The 26,406-nt window shown below is 41.6% G+C and overlaps 1 protein-coding gene across 7 annotated transcripts in view; it reads right to left on the minus strand.

Annotated features, from left to right (window-relative positions):
• The window catches only part of LOC110521069 (protein EFR3 homolog B), a 65,222-nt gene that overhangs the window by 19,259 nt on the left and 19,557 nt on the right, over positions 1-26,406 (minus strand). For 6 of the 7 annotated variants that reach the window (XM_036975954.1, XM_036975952.1, XM_036975953.1 and 3 more), the window contains 5 exons: positions 24,227-24,303; positions 21,728-21,855; positions 21,398-21,548; positions 17,436-17,557; positions 1,196-1,345 (listed from right to left, as the gene is read on the minus strand). In XM_036975954.1, coding sequence (XP_036831849.1) covers positions 1,196-1,345; positions 17,436-17,557; positions 21,398-21,548; positions 21,728-21,855; positions 24,227-24,303 — 628 coding nt within the window. Of the gene's footprint in view, positions 1-1,195; positions 1,346-17,435; positions 17,558-21,397; positions 21,549-21,727; positions 21,856-22,442; positions 22,566-24,226; positions 24,304-26,406 lie in introns of those variants that run through there. The other variant, XM_036975958.1, reaches the window with a different exon arrangement.

Here is a 26,406-nt window from a genome sequence, read left to right on the forward strand (position 1 = left end):
ACAGAATTTTTACGATACTGATAAATTGAACAATAAATGTATAACATGAAATGTGCACTGGTAACTTCTTTATATAACCCTTAAAACTACTACTACTGGCTATGAATGATGTGCTTTCAATTGTCCTGTTAGCAATAGTCCATATGAGCAGACTTCTTTCCTTTCTAACGTCACAGTCCTCTAATAAAGGCTACACAGATGACACAATTGCTCAAAAAAGCTGAGGCTCTCTCTCACTCTCTCAATTCAATTTCAATTTAAGGGTCTTTATTGGCATGGGAAACATGTGTTAACATTGCCAAAGCAAGTGAAGTAGATAATAAACAAAAGTGAAATAAACAATACAATTTAACAGCAAACATTACACTCACAAAAGTTCCAAAAGAATAAAGACATTTCAAATGTCATATTATGTCTATATACAGTGTTGTAATGATGTGAAAAGGGAAAATAAATCAACATAAATATAGGACTCGCTCTCTCTCTCTGATTTATTGGCGTCAGTGTGATTCAGTGCATGTGGAGACCTGCCAAAAACTGGATAGAGGCAGTCTGGCTCTCCACTACCCTCTCCACCCCCCTCTCCCTCTCTCAGCATCTCTGCCACATTGCCCCCTCTTTCCTCTCCAGGACTCATTTGGTCCCTCAGTATTGTAGATGCATTTAATTATTTGTCTCCATCTTTTTTAATCACTTTGAGTCAATCATTACCTACCTCTGACTTTCATCTTCTCTTCCTCCATTCCTCTCCCTCCCCATCTCTTCATCCCTCTATCTCTCCCCCCTTCCCACATTCACTCTGTTTGTCCTTGGATGCAGTGCTAAAGACATGGCCTTGAGGTTAACTGGACTGTCAGTGACATCAATCACAGATGAGTGGATAACAGCTGGCTGGCAGTGTCAACACAAACACCACCTGACCTGGACTAGCAGGCCTGCGCAACCACCCACCCACAGCTACAATGACCCATCCACAGCAACTCCACCCTCCAGTCCTTGTAGGCCTGGACTTTCAAACCTCTCGTTCACAACATGGATGGGCTATTTGAACATAGACATATGTCTTTCTGTCAGGCGGTCACTTCTCTAAAACCTCTTCGTAGTTTTTTAATATAATTAACTACAAGGAAACTGTTACTAATGACCCTGCCCCTGACCGCTAGCCTCTTGATAACCCCTTACATTGACCCCTCACCTCTCAGTGCCCTCTCCACTCTGCAGGTTGAAGAGCAGTGAGGGGACGATCTTGTCCATGTGCTGGGGATCCCAGATGTTAGACTGTAGGTCATCATTCACCGTCTTCCTCACAACCCCCTGCAGACCATTTATCCCAGCCATACGGATCCTATAAGAGAAAGGGGACAAATGAATGAATCAACCAACCAATTAGTCAGTCTCTTGATATTAATCGAGGATCATTTAATCTTAAAATCACTCTCCCATCAGGAAGATTTGTAACAAAGTAATCAAGTATAAGACAGTACAGGTACATAGATCAATATCTACAATAGGGCTGATCCCATTTAGTCGACTGGTCGATTGTTCGGTCGATAGGCTGTTGGTCAACCGAGATTTCTTTAGTCGAGCAGTTTTTCATGGCTGATTCACGCCCTTCTCAGGTCGACTAATCCATTGAGGAGGCCGCGGGGATGCCATGGTCCAAGAAGAAGAGGAGTTTACCGTTCTCATTGTCGGAGTGGACACATTGTTTGCAGAGCTCACAACCTATGCTACACTTGTGAGAAAGTTCTTATCCAGAGCGACTGACAATAGTGAGTGCACACATTTTTTGTTGTTGTACTTTTTCATACTGTAACGACAAGCACCTGATTACACATATAGAAGTATGCCTAGGCAACCTAGCCTGTGCGCAAATGTAAGTCTATAAATGTGCCCATGTGGGGATGTCTGATAGTATTTCTGATTGTCTTAACTCACCACCACTAAAATCAGTTGTGGAGCTTCTCAAACTATTTTTTTCTTCACCTCAATTAGCAAGTAAACAAACTGTTTTTAGAATGACAATAGTTCCTCTAGGGCTGACCCCATTTAGTCGACTGGTCGATTGTTTGGTTGATAGGCTGTTGGTCGACCGAGATCTCATTAGTCGAGCAGTAGCAAAAAATGACAATAATAATCATCACAGTGTACAAGAAACCTGTCTGATTTGTGCATGTCTGAGCGGACTGATCCATTGTGGAGGCTGTGGGGATGGCACAGTCCATCAGTCTAAGAAGCAATGGGTGGGTGGGTACAGGCCCACCCACTTGAGAACCAGGTCCACCCACTGGGGAGCAGACCCAGCCAATCAGAATTCGTTTCTACCCACAAAAGGGCTTTATTACAGACAGAAAAAGTCCTCAGTTTCATCAGCTGTCCGGGTGGTTGGTCTCGGATCATCCCGCAGATGAAGAAGCCAGATGTGGAGGTCCTGGGCTGGTGTGGTTACACGTGGTCTGCGGTTGTGAGGCCGGTTGCACGTACTACCAAATTTTTGGCTTATGGTAGAGAAATTAAAATAAAATTCTCTAGCAACAGCTCTGGTGGACATTCCTGTAGTTAGCATGCCAATTGCGCGTTCCCTCAAAATGTAGGCATCTGTGGCATTGTGTTGTGACAAAACTGCACATTTAAGAGTCGTCTTTTATTGTCCCCAGCACAAGGGGCACCTGTGTAATGATAATGCTATTCAGCTTCTTTATACGCCACACCGGTCAGGTGGATGGATTATCTTGGCAAAGGATAAATGCTCACTAACAGGGATGTAAACAAATTTGTGAACAAAACTTGAGAGAAATAAGCTTTTTGTGCATATGGAAAATTTATGCAATCTTTATTTCAGCTCATTAAAGATGGGTTCAACACTTTACATGTTGCGTTTTATTTTTGTCCTGTACACACACATGCATAACACAGTAGCAGTCAAAAGTTTGGACACATCTACTCACTCAAGGGTTTTTCTTTATTTTGACTATTTTCTACATAGTAGAATAATAGTGAAGACATCAAAACTATGAAACAACACATACAGGAATCATGTAGTAACCAAAAATATATATATTTTAGATGTTAGATTCTTCATAGTAGTCACCCTTTGCCTTGACAGCATTGCACACGTTTGGCATTCTCTCAACCAGCTTCACCTGGAATGCTTTTCCAACAGTCTTGAAGGAGTTCCCACATATTCTGAGCACTTGTTGGCTGCTTTTCCTTCACTCTGCAGCCCAACTCATCCCAAACCATCTCAAATAGGTTGAGATTAAGTATTCGTGGAAGCTAGGTCATCTGATGCAGCACTTCATCACTCTTCTTCTTGGTCAAATAGCCCTTACACAGCCTGAAGGTGTGTTTATCATTGTCCTGTTGAAAAACAAATGATAGTCCCACTAAGCGCAAACCAGATGAGATGTCCTATTGCTGCAGAATGCTTTGGAGCCATGCTGGTTAAGTGTGCCTTGAATTCTAAATAAATCACAGACAGCACACCCACACCACCTCCTCCATGCTTCACGGTGGGAACCACACATGCACAGATCATCTGTTTACCTACTCTGTGTCTCACAAAGACACGGCGGTTGGAACTTAACATCTAAAATTTGGACTCATCAGACCAAAGGACAGATTTCGACCGGTCTAATGTCCATTGCTCGTGTTTCTTGGCCCAAGCAAGTGTCTCCTTATTTCTGTCCTTTACTAGTGGTTTCTTCGCAGCAATTCAACCATGAAGGCCTGATTCATGCAGTCTCCTCTGAACAGTTGATGTTGAGATGTGTCTGTTACTTGAACCCTGTAAAGCATTTATCTGGGCTGCAATTTCTAAGGCTGGTAACTATAATGAATTTATCTTCTGCAGCAGAGGTAACTCTGGGTCTTCCTTTCCTGTGGTGGTCCTAATGAGAGCCAGTTTCAACATAGCGCTTGATGGTTTTTGTAGCTGCACTTGAAGAAACGTTTAAAGTTCTTGACATTTTCCGTATTGACTGACCTCCATGTCTTAAAGTAATGATGGACTGTCATTTCTCTTTGCTTATTTGAGCTGTTCTTGCCATATGTATTGGTCTTTTACCAAATAGGGCTATTGTCTGTATACCACCCCTACCATGTCACAACACAACTGATTGGCTCAAATGCATTAAGAAGGAAAGAAATTCCACGAATTAACTTTTAACAAGGCACACCTGTTAATTGAAATGCATTCCAGGTGACTACCTCAAGAAGCTGGTTGAGTGTGCAAAGAAAAATAGCTGGTTGAGTGTGCAAAGCTGTCAAAAAGGCAAAGGGTGGCTACTTTGAAGAATCTATAATATATTTTATTTGTTTAACAATTTTTGGTTGCTACATGATTCCATGATTGTTATTTCATACTTTTGATTTCTTCACTATTATGCTACAATAAATAAAAATCCTGGAATGAGTGGGTGTGTCCAAACTATTGACTGGTACAGTATATCTACAGAAACTAACCTGTTTGAGTGTTTGTTTAATATCCTACTGATTACGTGAGCTCTAAGCTGTGATTTATTTAACTGCGATTTATTCACAGGGGTTTCTCATCAGCTTGCTGCTATTTTGGCTGCGTGGTGATAACCACCTCTACGCAGACGACACCATTCTGTATACTTCTGGCCCCTCCTTGGACACTGTGTTAACTAACCTCCAGACGAGCTTCAATGCCATACAACTCTCCTTCCGTGGCCTCCAACTGCTCTTAAACGCAAGTAAAACTCAATGCATGCTTTTCAATCGATCGCTGCCCGCACCTGCTCGCCCGTCCAGCATCACTACCCTGGACGGCTCTGACTTAGAATATGTGGACAACTACAAATACCTGGGTGTCTGGTTAGACTGTAAACTCTCCTTCCAGACTCACATTAAGCATTTCCAATCCAAAATTAAATCTAGAATCGGCTTCCTATATCACAACAAAGCATCCTTCACTTATGCTGCCAAACATACCCTCATAAAACTGACCATCCTACCGATCCTCGACTTCGGTGATGTCATCTATAAAATAGCCTCCAACACTCTACTCAACAAACTGGATGCAGTCTATCACAGTGCCATCCGTTTTGTCACCAAAGCCCCATACACTACCCACCATTGCGACCTGTACGCTCTCGTTGGTTGGCCCTCGCTTCATACTCGTCGCCAAACCCACTGGCTACAGGTTATCTACAAGTCTCTGCTAGGTAAAGCCCCGCCTTATCTCAGCTCACTGGTCACCATAGCAGCACCCACTCGTAGCACGCGCTCCAGCAGGTATATCTCACTGGTCACCCCCAAAGCCAATTCCTCCTTTGGTCGTCTTTCCTTCCAGTTCTCTGCTGCCCATGACTGGAACGAATTGCAAAAATCTCTGAAGCTGGAGACTCACATCTCCCTCACTAGCTTTAAGCACCAGCTGTCAGAGCAGTTTACAGATCACTGCACCTGTACTTAGCCTATCTGTAAACAGCCCATCTATCTACAGTGGGGCAAAAAAGTATTTAGTAGGCCACCAATTGTGCAAGTTCTCCCACTTAAAAAGATGAGAGAGGCCTGTAATTTTCACCATAGGTACACTTCAACTATGACAGACAAAATGAGAAAAATAAATCCAGAAAATCACATTGTAGGTTTTTTATGGTGGACAATAAGTATTTGGTCAATAACAAAAGTTTATCTCAATACTTTGTTATATACCCTTTGTTGGCAATGACAGAGGTCAAACGTTTTCTGTAAGTCTTCACAAGGTTTTCACACACCATTGCTGGTATTTTGGCCCACTCCTCCATGCAGATCTCTAGAGCAGTGATGTTTTTGGGCTGTTGCTGGGCAACACAGACTTTCAACTCCCTCCAAAGATTTTCTATGGGGTTGAGATCTGGAGACTGGCTAGGCCACTCCAGGACCTTGAAATGCTTCTTACGATGCCACTCCTTCGTTGCCCGGGCAGTGTGTTTGGGATCATCGTCGTGCTGAAAGACCCAGCCACGTTTCATCTTCAATGCCCTTGCTGATGGAAGGAGGTTTTCACTCAAAATCTCACGATACATGGCCCCATTTTTATTTTTTTTTTTTTTATTTTACCTTTATTTAACCAGGCAAGTCAGTTAAGAACAAATTCTTATTTTCAATGACGGCCTGGGAACAGTGGGTTAACTGCCTGTTCAGGGGCAGAACGACAGATTTGTACCTTGTCAGCTCGGGGGTTTGAACTCGCAACCTTCCGGTTACTAGTCCAACGCTCTAACCACTAGGCTACCCTGCCGCCCCGAATTCATTCTCATTCTTTCCTTTACACGGATCAGTCGTCCTGGTCCCTTTGCAGAAAAACAGCCCCAAAGCAGGATGTTTCCACCCACATGCTTCACAGTAGGTATGGTGTTCTTTGGATGCAACTCAGCATTCTTTGTCCTCCAAACACGACGAGTTGAGTTTTTACCAAAAAGTTATATTTTGGTTTCATCTGACCATATGACATTCTCCCAATCTTCTTCTGGATCATCCAAATGCTCTCTAGCAAACTTCAGACGGGCCTGTACTGGCTTAAGCAGGGGGACACGTCTGGCACTGCAGGATTCGAGTCCCTGGCGGCGTAGTGTGTTACTGATGGTAGGCTTTGTTACTTGGGTCCCAGCTCTCTGCAGGTCATTCACTAGGTCCCCCTGTGTGGTTCTGGGATTTTTGCTCACCGTTCTTGTGATCATTTTGACCCCACGGGGTGAGATCTTGCGTGGAGCCCCAGATTGAGGGAGATTATCAGTGGCCTTGTATGTCTTCCATTTCCTAATAATTGCTCCCACAGTTGATTTCTTCAAACCAAGCTGCTTACCTATTGCAGATTCAGTCTTCCCAGCCTGGTGCAGGTCTACAATTTTGTTTCTGGTGTCCTTTGACAGCTCTTTGGTCTTGGCCATAGTGGAGTTTGGAGTGTGACTGTTTGAGGTTGTGGACAGGTGTCTTTTATACTGATAACAAGTTCAAACAGGTGCCATTAATACAGGTAACGAGTGGAGGACAAAGGAGCCTCTTAAAGAAGAAGTTACAGGTCTGTGAGAGCCAGAAATCTTGCTTGTTTGTAGGTGACCAAACTTATTTTCCACCATAATTTACAAATAAAATCATTAAAATTCCTACAATGTGATTTTCTGGATTTTTTTTTTCCCCCTCATTTTGTCTGTCATAGTTGAAGTGTACCTATGATGAAAATGACAGGCCTCTCATCTTTTTAAGTGGGAGAACTTGCACAATTGGTGGCTGACTAAATACTTTTTTGCCACACTGTACCTACCTCATCCCCATACTGGTATTGATTTATTTTGCTCCTTTGCACCCCAGTATCTCTACCTGCACATTCATCTTCTGCCAATCTACCATTCCAGTGTTTGATTGCTATATTGTAATTACTTTGCCACCATGGCCTATTTATTTCCTTAAATTACCTCATTTGCACTCACTGTATATAGACGTTTTATTTTGTTGTACTGTATTATTGACTATGTTTTGTTTATTCCATGTGTAACTCTTGTTGTATGTGTCGAATTGCTACGCTTTATCTTGGCCAGGTCGCAGTTGCAAATGAGAACTTGTTCTCAACTAGCCTACCTGGTTAAATAAAAGGTGAAATAAATAAATAAAATAATGTTATGTTCCTAGGCTACATGTAAGAATTATTCAACATATTGATTTAATTTACCTATACCTATGCTAAGATCAGTATTTCTAATAAAATAGTTTGAGTGCATCAGATAGCCATATGTAAGCCTAAAATAAATACATACGCCTCATTTTAATTGCACTGTGCAATCAATATTGACCAAATAGCCTACAAGTTCTCTTTCCGTTTGACCTATTCTGATATTTTGATGAGAAAAACGTAACAAGCAGTGGACATCTGATGCGCTGTTCGGGTTGGTTGAGCCAAACACAGAACATATTGGACTGATCTTGGAGTTATTTATATGTGCCCTTATAAGGCAGACTAACGCCCCTTTCAGTAGGTAGGCCTACTGTAAATTCAGGAGGATGTACCCGACCAAGGGTGGCCAGGAACGTATCGGCTTCCATTCCCATAAAGGTAAGGTTTTAAGCACCCCTGGACCATTATAATAACTTCGTTTTAGAATTAAATGAGGCAGGCACATGTAGCCCTCTCGGTGAATCTAAACAGCGTGTGCATGAAGTTCCCGGGGTGGCTCGTGACATTCTTCTATACCCAAAGAGGAAAGGAAATAATGCACCCCTCAGCCTTTCTGAATTATAAAAGAGAAGAGGCCAATGTATGTTGCTGTTATTCCGAGCGTGAGGTCCTGTTGGTTATTCCGCTTTATTATAGACTGACTGCATTGTCACCAGAGCAGGCCTATAGTATAGCTTAAACATTTCCTGCACCGCATGAACTATAGGCCAATATTGAGGTTGCCTAACTGGGACAACACAATACTTTTCTGTTCAGCCATGTTTAGATTTTATTGTCCAACAATTTTCTAAAAAAATATCTAGAACTGAATTTTCTACATGGCAGTTTGTGGTTGTCTACGGTAAAGCCCTTGTAGAAAACGAGGGTTCACCTGGTTCAGTATTTTTAGAGAGAGTGCCATGCCCCCAACCAGAGCGGACTGGGTATCTCAAGTGATTCTCTCCCCATTTTAACCCATCTTGAGTTTTACATATTTTTTAAATCTTTGAATTACTCTAGTTTGCACCTCATTGATATTCTCAAAATACCAATAGGCAATAAAGTTGTCAGATAAACAATTTCACAACATTTGCTATACTGTAATAAAGGCTTTACACTTATCATTAGAAGAGCCTCTCTGGTATTATTTATAATTTATTTAGTGTTTACACTGTTCCAAATTGCCAGACATTGTTTATAATAATAAATAACCCTCCTTTTCCTTGATCTCCTTATTTAAAAAAGATCATCATCATATAATAATAAGAAATGTCATTATCATTAGTATGCTTAGTATGGGATATGTTTCGTATTGCGTCAGACAGCAACATTGACGAATACGCTGATTCGGTGAGCGAGATCATTAGAACATGCATTGAAGATTTCGTTCCCATAGCAACGATTAAAACATTCCCAAACCAGAAACCGTGGATTGATGGCAGCATTCGCGTGAAACTGAAAGCGCGAACCACTGCTTTTAATCAGGGCGAGGTGACCGGAAACATGACCGAATACAAACAGTGTAGCTATTCCCTCCGTAAGGCAAGGCAACAAGCTAAGCGTCAATATAGAGACAAAGTAGAATCGCAATTCAACGGCTCAGACACAAGAGGTATGTGGCAGGGTCTACAGTCAATCACGGATTACAAAAAGAAAACCAGCCCAGTCACGGACCAGGATGCCTTGCTCCCAGGCAGATTAAATAACTTTTTTGCCCGCTTTGAGGACAATACAGTGCCACTGACACGGCCCGCAACCAAAACATGCGGACTCTCCTTCACTGCAGCCGAGGTGAGTAAAACATTTAAACGTGTTAACCCTCGCAAGGCTGCAGGCCCAGACGGCATCCCCAGCCGCGCCCTCAGAGCATGCGCAGACCAGCTGGCTGGTGTGTTTATGGACATATTCAATCAATCCCTATCCTAGTCTGCTGTTCCCACATGCTTCAAGAGGGCCACCATTGTTCCTGTTCCCTGTTCCTGTACCCTGGGTCTCGACCCCGCCCTGTGCAACTGGGTACTGGACTTCCTGACGGGCCGCCCCCAGGTGTTGAGGGTAGGTAACAACATCTCAACACCCCGCTGATCCTCAACACTGGGGCCCCACAAGGGTGCGTTCTGAGCCCTCTCCTGTACTCCCTGTTCACCCACGACTGCGCGGCCACGCACGCCTCCAACTCAATCATCAAGTTTGCGGACGACACAACAGTGGTAGGCTTGATTACCAACAACGACGAGACGGCCTACAGGGAGGAGGTGAGGGCCCTCGGAGTGTGGTGTCAGGAAAATAACCTCACACTCAACGTCAACAAAACTAAGGAGATGATTGTGGACTTCAGGAAACAGCAGAGGGATCACCCCCCTATCCACATCGATGGAACAGTAGTGGAGAGGGTAGTAAGTTTTAAGTTCCTCGGCATACACATCACAGACAAACTGAATTGGTCCACTCACACAGACAGCATCGTGAAGAAGGCGCAGCAGCGCCTCTTCAACCTCAGGAGGCTGAAGAAATTGGGCTTGTCACCAAAAGCACTCACAAACTTCTCCAGATGCACAATCAAGAGCATCCTGTCGGGCTGTATCACTGCCTGGTACGGCAACTGCTCCGCCCACAACCGTAAGGCTCTCCAGAGGGTAGTGAGGTCTGCACAACGCATCACCGGGGGCAAACTACCTGCCCTCCAGGACACCTACACCACCCGATGTCACAGGAAGGCCATAAAGATCATCAAGGACAACAACCACCCGAGCCACTGCCTGTTCACCCCGCTATCATCCAGAAGGCGAGGTCAGTACAGGTGCATCAAAGCTGGGACAGAGAGACTGAAAAACAGCTTCTATCTCAAGGCCATCAGACTGTTAAACAGCCACCACTAACATTGAGAGGCTGCTGCCAACACACTGACTCAACTCCAGCCACTTTAATAATGGGAATTGATGTAAAATATATCACTAGCCACTTTAAACAATGCTACTTAATATAATGTTTACATACCCTACATTATTCATCTCATATGTATATACTGTACTCTATTTCATCTACTGCATCTTTATGTAATACATGTATCACTAGCCACTTTAAACTATGCCACTTTGTTTACATACTCATCTCATATGTACAGTGCCTTGCGAAAGTATTCGGCCCCCTTGAACTTTGCGACCTTTTGCCACATTTCAGGCTTCAAACATAAAGATATAAAACTGTATTTTTTGTGAAGAATCAACAACAAGTGGGACACAATCATGAAGTGAAACAACATTTATTGGATATTTCAAACTTTTTTAACAAATCAAAAACTGAAAAATTGGGCGTGCAAAATTATTCAGCCCCCTTAAATTAATACTTTCTAGCGCCACCTTTTGCTGGGATTACAGCTGTAAGTCGCTTGGGGTATGTCTATCAGTTTTGCACATCGAGAGACTGAATTTTTTTCCCATTCCTCCTTGCAAAACAGCTCGAGCTCAGTGAGGTTGGATGGAGAGCATTTGTGAACAGCAGTTTTCAGTTCTTTCCACAGATTCTCGATTGGATTTAGGTCTGGACTTTGACTTGGCCATTCTAACACTTGGATATGTTTATATTTGAACCATTCCATTGTAGATTTTGCTTTATGTTTTGGATCATTGTCTTGTTGGAAGACAAATCTCTGTCCCAGTCTCAGGTCTTTTGCAGACTCCATCAGGTTCTCTTCCAGAATGGTCCTGTATTTGGCTCCATCCATCTTCCCATCAATGTTAACCATCTTCCCTGTCCCTGCTGAGGAAAAGCAGGCCCAAACCATGATGCTGCCACCACCATGTTTGACAGTGGGGATGGTGTGTTCAGCTGTGTTGCTTTTACGCCAAACATAACGTTTTGCATTTTGCCAAAAAGTTCCATTTTGGTTTCATCTGACCAGAGCACCTTCTTCCACATGTTTGGTGGGTCTTCCAGGTGGCTTGTTGCAAACTTTAAACAACACTTTTTATGGATATCTTTAAGAAATGGCTTTCTTCTTGCCACTCTTCCATAAAGGCCAGATTTGTGCAATATACGACTGATTGTTGTCCTATGGACAGAGTCTCCCACCTCAGCTGTAGATCTCTGCAGTTCATCCAGAGTGATCATGGGCCTCTTGGCTGCATCTCTGATCAGTCTTCTCCTTGTATGAGCTGAAAGTTTAGAGGGACGGCCAGGTCTTGGTAGATTTGCAGTGGTCTGATACTCCTTCCATTTCAATATTATCGCTTGCACAGTGCTCCTTGGGATGTTTAAAGCTTGGGAAATATTTTTGTATCCAAATCCGGCTTTAAACTTCTTCACAACAGTATCTCGGACCTGCCTGGTGTGTTCCTTGTTCTTCATGATGCTCTCTGCGCTTTTAACGGACCTCTGAGTGCATTTATACGGAGACTTGATTACACACAGGTGGATTGTATTTATCATCATTAGTCATTTAGGTCAACATTGGATCATTCAGAGATCCTCACTGAACTTCTGGAGAGAGTTTGCTGCACTGAAAGTAAAGGGGCTGAATAATTTTGCACGCCCAATTTTTTAGTTTTTGATTTGTTAAAAAAGTTTGAAATATCCAATAAATGTCGTTCCACTTCATGATTGTGTCCCACTTGTTGTTGATTCTTCACAAAAAAATACAGTTTTATATCTTTATGTTTGAAGCCTGAAATGTGGCAAAAGGTCGCAAAGTTCAAGGGGGCCGAATACTTTCGCAAGGCACTGTATATACTGTACTCGATACCATCTACTGCATCTTGCCTATGCCGTTCTGTACCATCACTCATTCACATATCTTTATGTACATATTCTTTATCCCTTTACACTTGTGTGTTTAAGGTAGTAGTTTTGGAATTGTTAGCTACATTACTCGTTGGTTTTTACTGCATTGTCGGAACTAGAAGCGCAAGCATTTCGCTACACTCGCATTAACATCTGCTAACCATGTGTATGTGACAAATAAAATTTGATTTGATTTGATTTAGTACAGCAGCCTTGTATAACCACCACCGAGCTATAGACCTAAGAGTGATTCTGTTGAGTATTAATAACGTACCTTACTTAGGCATATATTTCAATACTTATATACAGTTGAAGTAGGAAGATTAAATACATTTAGGTTGGAGTCATTAAAACTCATTTTTCAACCACTCCACAAATTTCTTGTTAAACTATAGTTTTGGCAAGTCGGTTAGGACATCTACTTTGTGCATGACACAAGCCATTTTTCCAACAATTGTTTACAGACAGATTATTTCACTTATAAATCACTGTATCACCATTCCAGTGGGTCAGAAGTTTAAAAGGCACAGTTAACTTAGTGTACGTAAACAGCTTGAGAAATTCCAGAAAATGAGGTCATGGCTTTAGAAGCTTCTGATAGGCTAATTGACATCCTTTGAGTCAATTGGAGGTGTACCTATGGATGTATTTCAAGGCCTACCTTCAAACTTAGTGCCTCTTTGCTTGACATCATGGGAAAATCAAAAAAAATCAGCCAAGACCTCAGAAAAATAATTGTAGACCTCCACAAGTCTGGTTCATCCTTGGGAGCAATTTCCAAACACCATGGGACCACGCAGCCGTCATACCACTCAGGAAGGAGACACGGCCTGTCTCCTAGAGATGAACGTACTTTGCTGCGAAAAGTGAAAATCAATCCCAGAACAACAGCAAAGGACCAGCAAAGGACCACGTGAGGAAACAGGTACAAAAGTATCTATATCCACAGCAAAACGAGTCCCATATCGACATAACCTGAAAGGCCGCTCAGCAAGGAAGAAGCCACTGCTCCAAACCCGCCATAAAAAAGCCCGACTACGGTTTGCAACTACACATGGGGGCAAAGATTGTGCTTTTTGGAGAAATGTCCTCTGGTCTGATGAAACAAAAATATAACTGTTTGGCCATAATGACCATTGTTATGTTTGGAGGAAAAAGGGGGAGGCTTGCAAGCCGAAGAACACCATCCCAACCGTGAAGCACGGGGGTGGCAGCATCATGTCAGGAATTTAAGCTTGGTCGCAAATGGGTCTTCCAAAATGGACAATGACCCCAAACATACTTCCAAAATTGTGGCAAAATGGCTTAAGGACAACAAAGTCAAGGTATTGGATTGGCCATCACAAAGCTCTGACCTCAATCCCATAGAACATTTGTGGGCAGAACTGAGGAGGCCTACAAACCTGACTCAGTTACACCAGCTCTGTCAGAGGGCATGGGCCAAAATTGACCCAACTTATTGTGGGAAGCTTGTGGAAGGCTACCCGAAACATTTGACCCAAGTTAAACAATTTAAAGGCAATGCTACCAAATACTAATTGAGTGCATGTAAACTTCTGACCCACTGGGAATGTGATGAAAGAAGTAAAAGCTGAAATAAATCAATCATTCTCTCTACTATTGTTCTGACATTTCACATTCTTAAAATAAAGTTGTGATCCTAACTGCCCAAATTTTTACAAGGATTAAATGTCAGGAATTGAGTTTAAATGTATTTGGCTAAGGTGTATGTAAACTTCCGACTTCAACTGTAGGCTTCTGTATCAATCAATCACTTATTTGTTCATGTCATCACACAGCATACAAGTCATTCACGATTTGAAACAATAAACATAAATAAATAGGCCTAAACCGTTCCATTTCGGAAATTGCATTCACAAAGGAATGCAACTGTTTTAATCTTTGCTGTAATATATTTTATTTTGTGTTGTTTACATTGTTCCATATGGTCAGGAAAAGTATATTGTAATCTAACAGCACCTGTTTGGGACATTCTTTCAATAATCATGCAGCAATAAAAAGGGAAACATGAAATGCTCTGATCCAGTAGAAATGTCAAAAAATGCCTCATTACTTCTTATCCCTTGCACAAATAACCTACAGCTGTATCTGTCCTGAGCTCACTGGTGCGGGAAACTGAGGGCCCAGAATATTTTATACAATGTTGCAAGTTTGCTAGCAGGAGCTTCAGGCCGGACACAGTTGATAGTTACAATTTTTAAGTTAATTGCTGACAGGCCATGCGTAGCCAATGTGATTTATAAGATACTTTCTTCCTGCAGGCTGCAATGTTTTTATTTGTTTGCTTTATGTAGGCTATTTTTACATGGTTGGCAATAGAAGTTAGATTTTTATTTAGACTCAGATAGAATTTAGATTAACCACATGACAATGACTTTGAGATACAAAGACTATTGTAAATTAAATGAAACTGTCCCACGAAAATGTACACATGAAAATCATAACGGGCACGCAGATCGGCAGAAATTCTAAGATAAATTGGCACTCGGAAACGGTTCAAATAGAAAAGGGTCAGGAGCGTAACAGCAGAATCTGTGAAGGCCAGCAGCGGGAGGAGGGTCAGGAACAGGTTTTTTTCCTTCTGGTTAAGCTATCTTGATCTCCGGGTCCCTCGAGTCATATGCGTGTCTTAATTATTTAATCAAACCGTGTGCTTTAACCCTTTAACCCACAGGTGTGATCATGCTACAGTGGTCCCTGCATGTGTGATTAGAACGCTTATTTAGAGTGTCCAGTTTCCATTGATAAAACAGTGTTTGAGATGGCAACACTTTTTTTCCTCTCAGAAAACAGTTTGTTTGTCCAAACATTACAACATTATGTCCTAAATGTGACCAGTTAATATTTGGATGCAATGTTCGGACATTCACAGAAGTGGCGACAGCATAACACAATCATCCAAACAGGAAATGTAGGCTACATTAGTCCTAGCCCTAACAGATGGAAGATTGACCTAACACAAGCGGCCATATTTAGCTAACTCTTGGCTGAAATAAACCATAATATGAATTAGCCAATAGAAATTATTATTTACAATACAATTTGAGTCAACCATTTATAAGAAGAGAAAACAAGATTAGTTTAATCTGTTTGCAGAATGAATGTTGAAGAGGGTGTGTCTACTACAATCATTCACATCCGGAAGTTTACTCGAAAGATGAGTGAACCATCCCTCACCTCATTTTGTTATAACATCTTTGGTCTGACAGACATTTAACGTGACACCCAGAATGCATTGTATAATGTCAACAAATATGGCCCCGGCAAATAGTTCAGCATTAGCTCCTCATAATCAGTACAACCTTCAAAAAATGATTTTCCACACATCATAAAGTGCAGTCGGAAAGTATTCAGACCCCTTGACTATTTCCACATTTTATTACGTTACAGCCTTATTCTAAAATGGATTTTAAAAATACATGTAAAAAAAATCCTCAATCTACACACAGTACCCCATAGTGACAAAGTTAAGACCGTTTCTTAGAAATGTTAGCAAATGGACTGAATAGTTATGTAAATAAGTGTAAATATTTGCAATGACACTCAAAATTTAGGTCAGGTGCATCCTGTTTCTATTGATCATCCTTGAGATGTTTCTACAACTTGATTGGAGACAATTGATTGGATATGATTTGGAAAGGCACACACCTGTCTATATAAAAGGTCCCACAGTTGACAATGGATGTCAGAGCAAAAACCATGCCATGAGGTCGATGGAATTGTCCGTAGAGCGCCGAGACAGGATTGTGTCGAGGCACAGATCTGGGGAAGGGTACCAAAATATGTCTACAGCATTGAAGGTCCCCAAGAACACAGTGGCCTCCATCATTCTTAAATGGAAAATGTTTGGAACCACCAAGACTCTTCCTAGAGCTGGCCACCTGGCCAAACTGAGCAATCATGTGGAGAAGGGCCTTGGAGTTTCTCTGTGGAGATGGGAGAACCTTCCAGAAGGACAACCATCTCTGCAGCACTCCACCAATCAGGCCTTTATGTTAGCCACTCCTCATTAAAAGGTGCATGACAGCCTGCTTGGAGTTTGCCAAAAGGCATCTAAAGGACTCTCAGACCATGAGAAACAAGATTCTCTGGTCTGATGAAACCAAGATTGAACTATTTGGCCTGAATGCCAAGCATCACGTCTGGAGGAAACCTGGCACCATCCCTACAGTGAAGCATGGTGGTGGTAGCATCATGCTGTGGGGATGTTTTTCAGAGGCAGGGACTGGGAGACTAGTCAGGATCGAGGGAAAGATGAATGGAGCAAAGTACTGCGAGATCCTTGATGAAAGCCTGCTTCAGAGCGCACAGGACCACAAACTGGGGTGAAGATTCACCTTCCAACAGGACAACAACAGTGAAGGCAATGCAAGCACCAGCCAGAACATGTGCCAGGGGGAAAAAGTTTGTGCTAGACTGCGCAAATGTCTGCATACTTGATCTGGGGAACAACTGGTGAGGTGCTTGGGCTCTCAAAGGGAGAAGTTTGTCCAGTTCAGTAAAGCCTCATACATAAATTGGCCGCAACAATGAAATGGGCTACTTCTATGTGAATTAATACAACTTGTTATGAAATAATTTAAAATGAACATGTTGAAATATAGCCTATAGATAATTAGCAGGTGGCGTGTGTCTTGGTTTGAGGGCAGTGTGGGTTACCAGTCCTGTTTCGTAACAATCCCATTTTTGAAGTGAGTGCATTCTGACTTCACGCGCATAAAACAATCTCAGGCTGGGGCGACCGTTAGAGATATTTGGGACTCACATGAGAAAATGTTAAGCATCAGACAATTCAGTACATATTGTTGATTTTATTAAAACACATAGGGTGTGTCTATAAAGAAAAATATACGTTTTAAAATTTCTACCAATCAATTGGTCGAAAGAAAAGACAACTCTCGGTCGACTAAGATTTTTTGTCAGGGACAGCTCTAATCTGCAACATCAATTGATCATCCATATAACGTCCACTCACTTGGTGCGGATGTCTGGGTCCTCGTAGCTGGAGTGACACATCTCGCTGAAGCGCGAAACAAAGAAGTCATAGCTGCGATGATAAGACGCAGTGTCCTCCTCAATGTTGGCAAACTTCACAAACTGAGGGAGGGGGAGAGAGGGAGAGAGAGAGGTAAATTAACATGAATCTCCATCAACTGGAGAAGAACGCAATAAATCTGTCTCTCTAACTGTCATATTCTTCCGCTTTCTTTGTCTAATATAATCCTAAATTGAATTTTGCAATTAATTTCTGGGAAAAGAGTAGCACAAAAGCCTCGTATTGAACTGCCAGGCAAAGAACAGATTCTGACTGCCGCTGAAATGTCACCATTTCAACTTTAACACTTTAGCATTTCGTTTCACACCCCTCCCCAATTAACAACTAAACAATGTGCTACTCTTGGGAATGGAACAGAGGGAAGCCTTCCTGAAGCCAACCTGTGGTGATGACTTCTTAATTAGATGCCTGATTAAACTCATTCTAATGGACAAACCAGGCTAAACAACTGCAGGTGACCTTGACCGGACCAGACCAGACACAGAGGCTAAAATAGCACCGTGGTTGTGATGTACCCAGGGCTCTAGGATATCTGGTACCACTGTTATTTCAAGTATGACAATGCAATGTAGTTTAGACTAATGTGTAGTGTCCATTTAAACACAGATAAATACAAGGAATCTGCATACATAGACAGGATATTTGAATTGAACTGATTTAGGCTCCGTGTATTGAGTCCTTTTAGGTGAGTCCTAAAGAGAACAGGAGACCTTCAGTAGCTATCCTGGACCACTCTGACTGTGGTAATAATCTCTTTCTAATCCCCCCCACTCTCCCTCTGACTCTCCCAATTAAACACCACAGCATGAGGCAAAGACTGATGTGCTGGCTGGTGTATTTAGTAATCATACATAAACACATTACTTTGGGGTCTGTGCTTCTGTGTATGTATCAGTGTATTAGGCGACGTCCCCGCGTCCTGTCCAAACAACGTTGATATAAAGGACACATTGCTAGGCCTAAACAGTGTTAGGCCTAGTTCTTTTTTTATCTAGTCTAGGCTGCAATGATTTTCAAATTTGTAGGGCTATGTTTCTGTTGTCCATAAAAATAGTCAGATATCAGTTATATAAGCCTACCTTTTAAAAAGGGATATTATAGCTGTATGAAGTGTATTCTATTGTTATTTCATCTTGATCATCTGGGTAAGAGCTTATGCAACATTCTTCCATTAGGCTACTTTCTGACAGTTTCAGACTGTAAAAAGGATTTCACTATAGTATAGCCTGCCTTAGTAACTACAGTATAGCCTGCCTTAGTAACTACCGCCTTAGTAACTACAGTATAGCCTGCCTTGCGCTAAATAATTTTTAAAATGATGGCTGACTTGGGAAAGTAAAACAGGTCTTCGGTTTCAGGCCGAATGATAAAGGTGAGCCAGCAGACCTGACTGAAGTCACTTGCAGAATTTGCAAAAAGATGATCAATGCAAAGGATGGACGGACAACAAACCTCCAACATTTACAAGTCCATTATCCTGCAGAGTTCGCTACTCTGAACATGCTGGTTTTCCTTAACAGAAACCTTTAGGTAGGCCTAAGACAAGGTGTAAAAAATTTAAATAAATTGCACTATTTTTTATTTTTTAATGTAGCCTATAATTAAAATACAGATGCATCTTATTGGAAAGACATATCCTATAGGATAGGCTCAAATATTGTGCTAAAGCTTGAGACTTTTTCACACTGTTTTTTTTGCCAGTAATTTAGGTCATTTTCATACTTGTTTTGTTTAGGCTACTTTTTAAAATGTTGTAACGTCTAGGCATATATTTAGGATTTTTACAGTTCAATATCCTAATAGGTCTATTCATTTTAGAATTAGCCATTGTTAATTCGTTTAAGTGTTATAAAGAATATTATAAGTAATCATTAGTTTTATCTGTTTGCATAATTAGGATTGGTACAGTTCAATAGGCACAAGACAGACCGGATAACAGGCCTATTTGTTTTTAGTCTAAGCCAATGTACAGTCAAGTGTTAAGCTATAAAGAGACTTATAAGCCACATAATCATTTGTTTTATTTGATTGTTGACATTTATATGAACGCACAATTTTGAAACAATTCAAAATAAAGTAGTTTGTGAGACAAGTAATGACAACAATTCATCATTTATAGATGTTTGTTTCCACTTACTGAAAGTGCTGCTGCGGGAGCTTATGCCACGATTGCCAATTGTGCAATTCAAGGATATCAATAAATACTTTGAAAATATTATAAATATAAAATGTATAAGTTTAACTTGTATTGACAGTAACCTATGTGTAGGCCTATATTATTGTCTGTTTGGTTTGCAAGGAGGGATTTTCCGACGGCACAATTTTTTTGCCTACATTTTGGTGAAGTAAAGCAGAAACATACCAGGTTTAAACAAACTAGGTTTAAACAAACTTTGTTTGATTAGTTTATCTTGCAGATGTTTGTTTTCTCTCTTATTATTACGATAGTGTTTTAATTTTGGCTATTTGCAAAAAACCTTTTGAGATGGAACTCAGACTATAGATTAATTCAATGGTTGATTATGAAATAGTAGACTATGCCTATTTTATTTGATTTTATTTCACCTTTATTTAACCAGGTAGGCAAGGTGAGAACAAGTTCTCATTTACAATTGCGACCTGGCCAAGATAAAGCAAAGCAGTTCATGGTTTGGAGTAAAACAAACATACAGTCAATAATACAGTATAAACAAGTCTATATACGATGTGAGCAAATGAGGTGAGAAGGGAGGTAAAGGCAAAAAAGGCCATGGTGGCAAAGTAAATACAATATAGCAAGTAAAACACTGGAATGGTAGATTTGCAATGGAAGAATGTGCAAAGTAGAAATAAAAATAATGGGGTGCAAAGGAGCAAAATAAATAAATAAATTAAATACAGTAGGGAAAGAGGTAGTTGTTTGGGCTAAATTTTAGGTGGGCTATGTACAGGTGCAGTAATCTGTGAGCTGCTCTGACAGTTGTTGCTTAAAGCTAGTTATAACAACAAGTCACATTCAAATCGAATGGGGATTGGGGAGAAAAAGGGAAAATCAAGATCTTAAAACAATAAACCAGACAACGGAGTGTCTGCTCAAAAAGGCCCATGATCAACCAAAATCGGAAAGGAGAGGGAACAAAACATGATATAGGTCCCATCTGAATTTTTGCACTGCTTTGGTGCTCTCCGCTCTTTCTACAATCTACATTGTTCTCTTGCAATGTGTTAGTCTAACTACCTCATGTGTATTGAACATTTAGGCTATGGCAAATGTGGAAAAGGCCATTTGGCATGGCACCCTGCTGCGTGCTCACTGCGCTGTTGTGCGCTACCAGACTCCAATGGTGCAGTCAAATTCAAATATGCTAAACCATCGTTTGTGAAATCACAATGTCGTCAACATCGACGATGGCTGTCAAACATTGTCGATAGACAATGTAATCGTAAAATCGTCGAACACTAGTGCGTGTATGAGTATGTGTATCAGTGTGTGTGTAATCCATGGTATCACTAGACAGTGTTGCCAGTGTGGTAAGTCTGTCTCTATGGGTAATGTTATTTCCTTGATACTTCCTGTTCCCTCCTGACCCTGCTGCTCTGACAGCCCTGTCTGATAACACCGACAGCTGCTGCTGGCTGCTATTACACATCATCAACCAGATAGCCATTCTCTCTCTATGCATACCCACGCTCTCCACCTCCTCCCTCCCTGGTAAAAATGTACATTTATGTTTAGATCACAGTCTGGCATCTTCTATTTACATGGCCGTTGCTACATTACATTTCCTACAGAATAGACCTGCAATTATATTTCTTTGTGATTCATTGCAGCCAGCTGCTAGTGTGTATTGTCAGATAAAACCTGACTGTTTATCAAGGTGGGCGTCTTCTATTCTACTCACAGAGTTGGTTCCCAGGATCTGTAGGTTGGGTTTGTCGGCCTCCAGCAGTTTACGGACCATCTTAAGGAAACTCTCCACAAACAGGTTGATGCTCTGACAGTGGCACGCCATCAGCAACTGATCCAGAGCTTCCATAGCTATACACACATACCTGAACACACACACACATGGTAGTTATGCCACACACCATATGTCTTAAGACCATTACATTCAACTAGAATGCAAATGAGAAAGTAATAGCCATGGTGCATTTTGAGCCGACATGGATGACAGTTGACAGATATCTGTGCAGTATATTCATGGCTCCGGTGTAACTGTGGTGTTGCTCACCCGTAGCGGTGCCTAGCCACGTCCCTGGAGAGCCTCTCTGACAGGTAGGCCCCGATACGGTCCAGCTTCTCTGGAGCTGACAGGGCATAGAATGTCAACTTCTCCATGTTAGCCTTCACCAACCCGTCCTACAAACAGACCGAGAGATCGAGGGTGTGGGGGGGAGAGAGGGAAAGACAAGAGAAAAAGAAAGGTGGAGGATGAAGGTGGAAAAGGGTTAGGTTTGGGTTCTTGGTTCACTGTCTCCACAGGACAGGAATATACTCAAATCAAAATCAAGCTTTATTTATACAGCGCATTTCAGACATGGAATGCAATGCGCTTTACAGGAAAAATTAAAAACAGTTAAAAAGATTAAACATTTACTACACAATAAACATGATTTCTTTTTTTAAGAATGACAAACTGAATGACTAAAAAGCACCCTAATAAAATGCAAAGCTAAAAATGTATGTTAAGTTCTCTTTTAAATATGTCCACCGTTTCAGCCCCCCTCAGGTTCTCTGACAGGCTATTCCAGAGGCTGGGGTCATAATAACTCAAGGCTGTCTCTCCATGCCTCATGGTCCAAGGCTTTGGGGTAGTTAAAAGGTCAGTGCCAGAAGACCTGAGGGACCTACTGGGTACATAACTTAAAAGCATGTATTGGGGTGCAGAATCGTGGATTGATTATAAACCAATAGAATATTTTTTTAATTAATTCTAAAAAACTTACAGGCAGCCAGTGCAGAGACCTTAAAAGCGGTGTAATGAGTGCGCTCTGGTCTTGGTCAGTACCCGTGCTGCAGCATTCTGTATGTTTTGCAGTTGACCAATGGCTTTCTTGGGTAGACCAGACAGGAGACCATTACAGTAGTCAAGCCTGCTTATAATAAAAGCATGGAAGAGTGTCTCTGTATAAACCTGAGAGAGAAACGGCTACAACTTGGCAATGTTCCTCATCTGGTAAAAAGCTATTTCGATTATATTGCTAATGAAATTTTGTTCAGAATCTATAATAACACCTAAGTTTTTACCTGGTGTTTTATCTTTATTACCAGTGAATTAAAATGTGAGACTCGATTCTCTCTCTGTGCTTTGGCTCCAACAATAAGTACCTCAGTCATGTCTTGATTTAGATGGAGGAAGTTGAGGGCCATTCAAGTATTTACATCACTAATACAGTCTAATAATTTATCAGGGGAGCTAAAATAGTCTGGTGACACATAAATGTAAAGTTGTGTATTGTCTGCATATCAGTGAAAATTAATGCTGTGCTTTCTGATAACGCTGCCAAGGGATAACATAAATAAACTGAATAGTACCGGACCCAAAATGGAACCTTGTGGAACGCCACATGTGATATGCATTTTCTCAGAGTTATGTTCACCAAGGGTGACAGAAAAAAAGAAAAAGAGGACAACAACACAACACAACACAAGCATGCGGCCATGCTCAAACTCTCGGTCACACCAACACACACCCCCTCCAGGTCAAACAGTCTGGGCTCAAGGACTAAAATCGTCCACTCCACAGTGTCTGGTGAGATAGCCTCTCATTTACATTTAGACTAGTAATGATCCAATAAAATAGAATGAACTTTGCTCACAGGAATTGCCTCCATTGTATATTGTATTTTGGTATTTTATTAGGATCCCCATTAGCTGTTGCAAAAGCAGCTACACTTCCTGGGGTCGACAAAACATAGTACAGAATGTCAATAGACAAGAACAGAACGACATACTTTTTATAAGGCTTGAACTACAAAATGTGTGGTAAAGCATTGAAAATAATACAAAGATAGAATGAAAAGTCATTACCAGACATAACTCTATATGATAAACACATTAACCTGACTTTGGTCTATTCTCCCTGACTCTGGATTTAGTGTCTGACTCAACGTTATCTGAAGACACTTTTTATCTCCCCTGCAGCCGTGTGAATGTTATCAGAGAGCTCTGGTTAGTCTCATACACACATTCCAGACACACTGTTAGTGTGAATGAGTAAATGATAGAGGGTTGTGGGTCAGTCCCTGGGTGAGGGGATTAGATTAGTTACAGTCTCTGTGTCGGGAGCGTAGAACCCAAAATTAGAAACAGACTGGTTTTTGGGGCATGCAGCACACAATTGACATGCACACGCAGCAGAGAAAGTGGGTCTCTGCGTTCTGAAATCAGATGTGTTGCTGGCAACAGATCTGACAGGTAGACTGGGCTATTTTTACAACGTTCACAAATAAATTAATTCAATCAAGTCATTCTCCTTCACAGATATGGTGATATATGTGGAATATCTTCAATAGTGACTTTCTTCTTTGTCCTTCATATTCTCTCATTGTGACAGGACCAGTGAAAGTAATTCAGAGGTTGCCTGCCAGGAATTCACTTGTCTGTCTGTCTGGTCTTTTCAGATCAGTGAAGATGAGAGGAGACCACTAGAAATATTGAAATGGCAAAAAGGTCACAGGATGTAGAGCACATTGCCACAGGAAACAGGAAGTGTCAGTTGAACTCTCACCTCTGGGTCCTCTGGGAAAATGTTGTCCACCAGTCTCTTGTAGCGGGGCCTCAGAGCCCCACAGCAACCACACACCCCTTCAGGAGAGAGGGAAGGAGATACGGAGAGTGGGTGAGTGAGCGAGTGAGAGATGACAGAAAGACGTATGAATTAATAAATCATGTTTGCAACTGCAGATACCTGACCATGATAAACCACCAATAAAATAAGTCCTCCTTCAAAGAGAGTTAGTGAGACTACAGTGAAAGCTCAGGTTGTTGCAGTGCTACATCAAGTCTGTCACCTAGTACACCTTAGTGTCAGCAGCATCCACCTCATGTTGACTGAAGAACACCGTTATTATTGACAAAGTTAAATAAGCCTTGCACAGCTCAAAGATTAATCAAATTTAGACATCCATCTACCCAGGGCTTGGGGGGGAGCGAGAGAGAACGAGAGAGAGAAAAAAAGCTTGGACACAACTACACAGCAGCAATACCAGTTTTTTCACACAGGCTGAGAAATAGATGCCTTTGTTCTAAGCTCCCTTTAAAAGAGGTCAGACATCTGAAGAATGTGGCCACAAAGGCATTGGAGCACAAAGACACACTGAGACGAGAAAGACTCACCAACATTTTTTTTGAAAGACATTGTACACACACATTCTTTTTCTCTCGAAAAGACACAGTCACTCAGTGTGCGCACACACACAATCTATACATCACAGTCTCACAATTGACAACCTTGAGGAAAGTTGTGCAACACTGCGGAGGGAAGAAAGCTGTGAGAGCGAGAGAGAGAGAGAGAAAGAGGCAGAGAGAGAGAAAGAGGGAGAGAACACGCTGGGAGCTGATTGGAGCAGAGAACTCGGCAGTGATGAGTCATAGGGCAGGGGCAGGCAACTAGATTCAGCCGCAGGGAGATTTTTTTCAGAGTGGATGGTCGGGGGGCCGGAACATAATTAATCCCAAAAAGAAATTGTTATTTTCAAATACACCTTCATACCTTGATTACATTGAGACAAGATCTCATTTATTTTTTATTTGTGGGAATATTTGTGCACAGATTTCCTAAATGTAACTAATTCCTAGCTGAATTCCTGGTGAGCCCCCCCCCCCCAAAAAAAAAAACTACAGGAAGGAACATTCCAGTCCACCTGGATAAACACAGCTGACTGACAATCGCCTGGAATTCATTCAAAGCATTACCACTGGTTAATATATACGCTGTCAAATAAATAGCCTTTCTAATTCATTTTTTTGAGAATCTGCAGTGAACTCTACATAGGAAGACTTCTGGGGAAGCAAGACAACCTTGAAATAAGCTTTTAACAATTTCAAATAGGCTTGCCTAACTGAATGAGAAAAAGATAGCTCCCAAAAATTTGAAGACAGTCAGGCTGTATACAGATCCTTCCTTCCCTTCCCTCATTCTATCCTTCCTAGTTTATTTTCTTCCTTTCATGAAGATCTCCTTGAACATTCCACCATATTGCTTTCACTTAGGCTACCCAATCATTATCAATTAATGGTTGTCAAATCATCATCAGCGATCACCTCATAGTGGAAAGGAGGAAGGATGCATTTCAAAATTACTCTCACTAGGCAACTGTTCTGTGTCTGTCTATCCCTCTGTCACATCTCTGAGGTGGTATCCTCAGTCATCCTAGCCTTGGGAGTTAAGATAAGATTTAGGCTTAGGGCCTCTGTCTGTGCGTCGGTCAGTAAAGTTTCTGTCATTGTGGTGTTAAACGCCCCCGTAAGGCTCTGCTAGCTGCAAGCAGCCGCTATCTCCAGCTCTCTATCTGCCCTCCCTGCTGCTATTCTTAGCTTTCCTCCTCTCCTCCATCACTTCCAACTCTAAATTACTCTTCTCCTCTCCTTTACACCCTCCATCCCTTCCTCGCCCGTCTTGGCTGGGGGCCCTGGAGTAGGAGTCACCACTGAATTAATGACTGCATCAGGGTCCCCGGTGAAGAAAGCAGGGAGGATTGAGGGATGGGTGGAGGTGGGTCCTGTGAGTGAGTCACTGAGAAGTGCTACTGTACATACTGCAAGTCTGTTCCCCGAGGAACAAACTTTGTGTGGAACACACACACAGTGATATTACCAAAATATAATATCACGGTATAACGTAAATAATATGTTTTTGAATAATAAAACATTTGCTTTATGAGTAGTGAATGATCCAAGGGTATCAAC

The sequence above is a fragment of the Oncorhynchus mykiss genome, chromosome 4 (genome assembly GCF_013265735.2).
Source record: "Oncorhynchus mykiss isolate Arlee chromosome 4, USDA_OmykA_1.1, whole genome shotgun sequence".
Taxonomy (NCBI): Eukaryota; Metazoa; Chordata; class Actinopteri; order Salmoniformes; family Salmonidae; genus Oncorhynchus; species Oncorhynchus mykiss.